Source organism: Ranitomeya imitator, chromosome 6, assembly GCF_032444005.1.
Source record: "Ranitomeya imitator isolate aRanImi1 chromosome 6, aRanImi1.pri, whole genome shotgun sequence".
NCBI classification, from domain to species: Eukaryota; Metazoa; Chordata; class Amphibia; order Anura; family Dendrobatidae; genus Ranitomeya; species Ranitomeya imitator.
Window position 1 is genome coordinate 286,154,938 of NC_091287.1, and position 7,155 is coordinate 286,162,092.

At 44.3% G+C, this 7,155-nt stretch overlaps 1 protein-coding gene across 1 annotated transcript; it reads left to right on the top strand.

Annotated features, from left to right (window-relative positions):
* The first annotated feature begins 3,725 nt into the window (after positions 1-3,725).
* On the top strand, positions 3,726-5,414 carry LOC138643365 (uncharacterized). Its single transcript, XM_069732285.1, has 2 exons — positions 3,726-3,895; positions 4,496-5,414. Exons 1-2 carry the CDS (start codon positions 3,729-3,731, stop codon positions 5,412-5,414), a joined length of 1,086 nt encoding a protein of 361 aa, XP_069588386.1. The 5' UTR covers positions 3,726-3,728.
* Positions 5,415-7,155: the final 1,741 nt, after the last annotated feature.

Consider the following 7,155-nt stretch of genomic DNA (forward strand, 5'->3'; position numbering starts at 1 on the left):
GGGTTGTGATTAGTGTTATGGCTAGAGTTAGGATTAGGGTTAGGGGTGTGTTGGGGTTAGTGTTGGAGTTAGAATTGAGGGGTTTCCACTGTTTAGGCACATCAGGGGTCTCCAAATGCAACATGGCGCCACCATTGATTACAGCCAATCTTGCGTTCAAAAAGTCAAATGGTGCTCCCTCCCTTCCGTGCCCTGACGTGCCCCAAAACAGTGGTTTACCCCCACATATGGGGTACCAGCATACTCAGGATAAACTGGGCAACAGCTATTGGGGTCCAATTTCTCCTGTTACCCTTGCGAAAATAAAAAAATGTTTGCTAAAACATCATTTTTGAGGAAAGAAAAATATTTTTTTATTTTCACGGCTCTGCATTATAAACTTCTGTGAAGCACTTGGGGGTTCAAAGTGCTCACCACACATCTAGATAAGTTTCTTGGGGGGGTCTAGTTTCCAAAATGGGTTCACTTGTGGGGGTTTCTACTGTATAGGCACATCAGGGGCTCTGCAAACGTAACATGATGCCCGTAGACCATTCCATCAAAGTCTACATTCCAAAATGTCACTACTTCACTTCCGAGCCCGAAACGAGCCCAAACAGTGGTTCCCCCCACATATGGGGTATCAGCGTACTCAGGACAAACTGGAAAACGATTTTTGGGGTCAAATTTCTCCTGTTACTCTTGTGAAAATAAATTGCGGGCTAAAAGATAATTTTTGAGGAAAGAAAAATGATTTTTTATTTTCACGGCTCTGCGTTATAAACATCTGTGAAGCTCGTTGGGGTTTAAAGTGGTCACCACACATCTAGATTAGTTCCATGGGAGGTCTAGTTTCCAAAATGGGGTCACATGTGGGGGAGCTCCAATGTTTAGGCACACAGGGGCTCTCCAAACGTGATATGGTGTCTGCTAACGATTGGAGCTAATTTTTCATTCAAAAAGTCAAATGGCGCTCCTTCCCTTCCGAGCCCTGCCGTGTGTCCAAACAGTGGTTGATTCCCACATGTGAGGTATCAGTGTACTCAGGAGAAATTGCCCAACAAATTTTAGGATCCATATTATCCTGTTGCCTATGCGGAAAGGAACAAATTGAGGCTAAAAGAATTTTTTGTGAAAAAAAAGTACTTTTTCATTTTACGGAATAAATTGTGAAGCACCTGGGGATTCAAAGTGCTCACTATGCATCTAGATAAGTTCCTTTGTGGGTCTTGTTTCCAAAATGGGGTCACATGTGGGGGAGCTCCAATGTTTAGGCACACAGAGGCTCTCCATACGCGACATGGTGTCCGCTAAAGATTGGAGCCAATTTTTCATTGAAAAAGTCAAGTGGCGCTCCTTCCCTTCCAAGCCCTGTCGTGCACCCAAACAGTGGTTCCCCCACACATATGGGGTATCAGCGTACTCAGGACAAATTGTTCAATAACTTTTGTGGTCCAGTTTCTCTTTTTACCCTTGGAAAAATTTAAATATTGTTGTTAAAAGATCATTTTTGTGACTAAAAAGTTAAATGTTCATTTTTTCCTTCCATGTTGCTTCTGCTGCTGTGTAGCACCTGAAGGGTTAATAAACTTCTTGAATGTAGTTTTGAGTACCTTGAGGGGTGCAGTTTTTAGAATGGTGTCACTTTTGGGTATTGTCAGCCATATAGACCCCTCAATCTGACTTCAAATGTGAGGTGATCCCTAAAAAAATGGTTTTGTAAATTTCGTTGTAAAAATGAGAAATTGCTGGTCAAATTTTAACCCTTATAACTTCCTAGCAAAAAAAAGTTTCCAAAATTGTGCTGATGTAAAGTAGATATGTGGGTAATGTTATTTATTAACTATCTTGTGTCACATAACTCTCTCGTTTAACAGAATAAAAATTCAAAATTTGAAAATTGCGAAATTTTCAAAATTTTCGCCAAATTTCCATTTTTTTCACAAATAAACACAAAAATTATCGAACTAAATTTACCACTATCATGAAGCTCAATATGTCATGAAAAAACAACCTCAGAACCGCTAGGATCCGTTGAAGCGTTCCTGAGTTATTACCTCATAAAATGGACACTGGTCAAAATTGCAAAAAATGGCCAGGTCATTAAGGTCAAAATAGGCTGGGTCATGAAGGAGTTAAAAAAGGTACCCCATTGGTGAAACCACATCCTTGTTGGCAAAGACTTCATTACATTTGTGTACCTTAAAGAGCTCACTTAAAAAGCTATTTTTTGTGTTGCCTTGTTGCTCATATAGGACACAATACACTTCATATAAATTTGATAAAGCAATGCTGTTAGTTTGGCTCAGTAGTTCATTACAAATATTTCTTTGTCGACTATATTAGTTTCTCTCCTTCGGAGCCATAACTTTGACTGCCTCAAATGTACAAATGGCGAGTATACAAATGACGATTTGTAATACAGATTAATATACTGTACACCGAATGCATTCAGACAATCACATAGCTGCCTTTCTTGTAAAACATTTACGGATGTGACAGACAATGCTCTTAGGGTATGTGTCCACGTTCAGGATTGCCTCAGGATTTGGTCAGGATTTTATGTCAGTATTTGTAAGCCAAAACCAGGAGTGGGTGATAAATGCAGAAGTGGTGCATATGTTTCTATTATACTTTTCCTCTAATTGTTCCACTCCTGGTTTTGGCTTACAAATACTGACATAAAATCCTGACCAAATCCTGATGCAATCCTGAACGTGGACACATACCTTAGGGTATGTGCACACATTAGGATTTTGTGCAGAATTTTCCTGAGGAGAAATTGGCACCACTCCCAGGAAATCCGCATGCGTTTTTTGTGCGTTTTTTATGCGTTTTTAATGCGTTTTTTATGCGTTTTTTACATGCGTTTTTTGTGTGGGTTTTTTGCGTTTTTTACAACAGATAAAGTTGGTTGAAAAAAAAAAACATCCCATGAGGTCATTTCCTGGTCCAACCCCTCTGCACCATTTTGCTTCCTTGTTGAATTCAAGATGCCGCACCATCGTCTAACTCCAGAACAGAACTGCCTACTGTTGCATACGGCACTGCTTTTGCTGCACCACTACAGCGAGCTGGTAAGAAAATGTCATTAGATGTGAACACTTTGCGTATTAGGCTGGGTTCACAATGTGTACAGCAGCCCGTTCAACACATACGTTCACGGTCTGCTGTAACGCAAGTGCTGACTTTGGCACATCGCTAGCGCAGATGGAGCATCTGCTAGCTCTATCTGCGCTAGCAGTGACAGACCCGGAAACGCTGCAGTCCGAGTCTCGAGGTCCGACTGTCACTCAAATGATGGCACATGGCTAGTGATGTCAGACATAGGAGTCAATGGCGGCGCTAGCGGACTACGTTTCACTGCGTTATGCAGCGGTGTTACAAAGTCCGTCAAAACGGACTGGGGGAACGCAATGTGAACCCAGCCTTAGGCTGCGGAGATGCCGAGTTTATGATGTTGCGGATTGCCAGCTGTATTCCATGTGTTGTACAGTTCCATGTAATAACACATACTTTATTCTCCCATAGGAGCAATCTCGGAGAAGAAGGGATAGCAGACGCCAAAAAAGGATGTGGGTTCATCCCATTATTCATGAATGGGAGGAAAAGGGACACTTCCATGTTCTTTATCGGGATTTAAGGAGGTAAGATATAGTGAGAAATGGTATATTGACAGCTGTGTTTCTTTGTAACTTTTTTTTGATATATACAACATACATTATGTGTGTGTTTAAAATTAAAGTTTTATGTTCCTTTTTATTTTCAGCTTTCCAGATAAATTTTCTCAGTTTTGCCGTCTTTCCATTGAGGCATTTGATCGTCTTCTAATTCTTCTTGGTCCACACCTCGCTTACGAAGATACGGTCATGCGAAGAGCGATCTCTGCAGAAGAAAGGCTGCTCATCACCTTGCGGTAAGGCCTTGCTGCTAGTGCCCCCCTAAATGCTGCCACAAATGCTGCCAGTTTAATCCATAATGCTGCCGCTATGCTGCGAGTGCCCCCATAATGCTGCCAGTTTCCCTCATAATGCTACCGCAATGCTGCGAGTGCACCCTGTTTCCCTCATAATGCTGCTCCAATGCTGCGAGTGCACCCTTTTTCCCTCATAATGCTGCTCCAATGCTGCGAGTGCACCCTGTTTCCCTCATAATGCTACCGCAATGCTGCGAGTGCACCCTGTTTCCCTCATAATGCTGCTCCAATGCTGCGAGTGCACCCTGTTTCCCTCATAATGCTGCTCCAATGCTGCGAGTGCACCCTGTTTCCCACATAATTCTACCGCAATGCTGCGAGTGCACCCTGTTTCCCTCATAATGCTACCGCAATGCTGCGAGTGCACCCTGTTTCCCTCATAATGCTGCCCCAATGCTGCGAGTGCACCCTGTTTCCCTCATAACGCTGCCGCAATGCTGCCTCTATCCCCATAACGCTAGTGGCCATGATGTGCATGTTTTATCTTGCAACACAATTTGTGTTCGTAGGTTTTCTAAATTATTTTTTTCCTTTCTTCAGGTTTTTAGCCACAGGAGAGAGCTACACATCCCTGCACCTCCAATTTAGGGTTGGCAAATCCACCATCTCGCAAATTGTACGGTGCACATGTACCGTCATCTGGCAGAAGTTGCAGCCCATCGTGATGCCTTGCCCAACCGAGGAGACTTGGCTGCAGGTTGCAGCAGGCTTTCAAACTGTGGCCAAATTCCCCAACTGCGTAGGTGCTGTTGATGGCAAACATGTTAGAGTGCTGAAGCCACCAAGATCAGGATCACGCTTCTTTAACTATAAGAAGTATTTTTCGGTGGTCTTGATGGCGGTGGCTGACGCACATTACAAGTTTGTTTCCATCGACGTCGGTGCTTATGGCAGTTCTGGGGACTCTCGGGTGCTGCAATCATCACAGATTGGACTTCAAATTCTTCGAGATGGCGGCACGCTCCCATCCCCTAGACCTTTGCCGGGTTCCACACATCCACTACCCTTTGTGATGGTATCGGATGAGGCATTTCCCTTGAAGCCCCACTTGCTGCGCCCATACCCACGAAGAGCACTGGATGACCGGCGGAGGATTTTTAATTATAGGCTGAGCCGTGCACGAAGATATGTGGAATGTACCTTCGGGATCATGTGTAGTCGGTGGAGGATCTTTCACACTGCCATCCAGTTAGATCCGGAGACCGTGGACACTGTGATAAAGGCATGCTGTGTGCTCCACAACTATGCTCGGGAATACAGCACTGAGGTAGGTGAAGAGCCACAGGTGTCAGAATTAGATGCAGTGGACAACTTTGGTCAAGGAAGGCAATGTAACATGGGTGTGCGTGTGAGAGAAACCTTTGCAGACTACTTCATGAGTCCTGAAGGTGCCGTGCACTGGCAATACTCTTGTGCCGGTGTTGAGCAGCCTGAACTGCAGAGAAGATCTGATGCCTAAACAGAATCAAGGCCCAAGACTGGACGTGAGATATAACAGCAGAGAATATATGACGGCTGAACCCTATCCACTAACGAACCAGTCTGTACGGCACAGATGCTAACACCTGTGAAAATGCGAGGCGTAATCCCTATCTACCGTCGCCAAATCCCTATCTACCAAGGCCCCTTTTTAAATAATCAAATTGTAAGAAAATAATTGTTAATAAATACAAAATATTATTTAAACAATAATCTTTTCCATGTTGTTATTGTTTACTGTTGCTTAAATCAGATCCCATTTCCGATCTTCATATTTTTATGATAATAAGAAATCTGAGTAGTTAAAATAAAAATTTTTTTAATAAAGTAAAATAAAATTTAATTACATTAAAGAAACTGTTTTTAATATATATGAACTGACATTTTATAACAAAACTTAAAAATCACGGGTGAGGTAAGCCCACCGGCATCAGGGGCTTATCTACAGCATTCTGTAATGCTGTAGATAAGCCCCTGATGTTATCTGAAAAAGGAGAAAAAGACGTTAGATTATACTCACCCAGGGGCAGTCCCGCTGCTGGTCAGGTCGGATGGGCGTCTCCGGTCCGCTCCGGCGCCTCCTATCTTCTTTCCATGACGTCCTCTTCTGATCTTCAGCCACGGCTCCGGCGCAGGCATACTTTGCTCTGCCCTGTGAGGGCAGACAAAGTACTGCAGTGCGCAGGCGCCGGGCCTCTGACCTTTCCGGCGCCTGCGCACTGCAGTACTATCCTCTTCCCTCAAGAGGGCAGAGCAAAGTACGCCTGCGCCGGAGCCGTGGCTGAAGATCAGAAGAGGACGTCATGGAAAGAAGATAGGAGGCGCCGGAGCGGACCAGAGACACCCATCTGACCTGACCAGCAGCGGGACCGCCCCTGGGTGAGTATAATATAACGTCTTTTTCTCCTTTTTCAGGTAACATCGGGGGCTTATCTACAGCATTACAGAATGCTGTAGATAAGCCCCTGATGCCGGTGGGCTTACCTCACCCGCGATTTTTGGGGTGACAGGTTCCCTTTAAATAACTTTATAAGATTTTGTCATGAACTCAACGGTTTAACATTCTCTTCACTCCCGTCTCTACTCAAAAAGGATGAGAAATCAAATCTCAAAATTGATGATATTCCGGTTGATAGCCCATATCAGTAAATAAGTCTGGTTGGGAGTAGACACTGCTATTGGGGGTACTGGAACGATGGCCAGTTGCACTAGGTACAGGTGTATGGCCACTGTACGCATCTACATGGTTGGCCCTGTATGTTGCCGCCTGTCCATAACGCTGTGATGCAGCAGCTGGTGGTGGTGGTGGTGGTGGAGGCATAATGGGGTTGCTGAAAAGGTTGAAAATACCCGTCATAACTTGTGGAGCAGGGGGTAGGGTGGATGTGCCATCAATTGCCATAAACAGACAATTGACAGCTGTCACGAACATTTGCTGCTTGTCCCGTGGCAGTGTTCTAACGCGGTCTGCCAAAAGTGACCCAAATTTGTCATGCTCATCTTGCTTTGATGAATTATCAAGTAGATTGAGCGTTTTATTAGTTAACTGTTCTATAATTTGAACTTGTTTGGTCTTCTTTGGTACCGCACTTTTCAAAGCCACGGGATGGGCAGAAGCAGCCCCCATCCCCATGTGCCTCGACACACCGCCACCAGAGTTTGCATCAGCGTCCGAGGAAGTTGAAGTAGTGGTATGTGCTGCAATGTCCAAGGGAATCAGT

Coding starts and splice junctions, on each gene's coding strand:
- LOC138643365 (XM_069732285.1), top strand. CDS start 3,729: ATGTTCCTTTTTATTTTCAGCTTTCCAGATAAATTTTCTCAGTTTTGC. Junction 3,896..4,495: donor AGGCTGCTCATCACCTTGCG/GTAAGGCCTTGC, acceptor TCCTTTCTTCAG/GTTTTTAGCCACAGGAGAGA.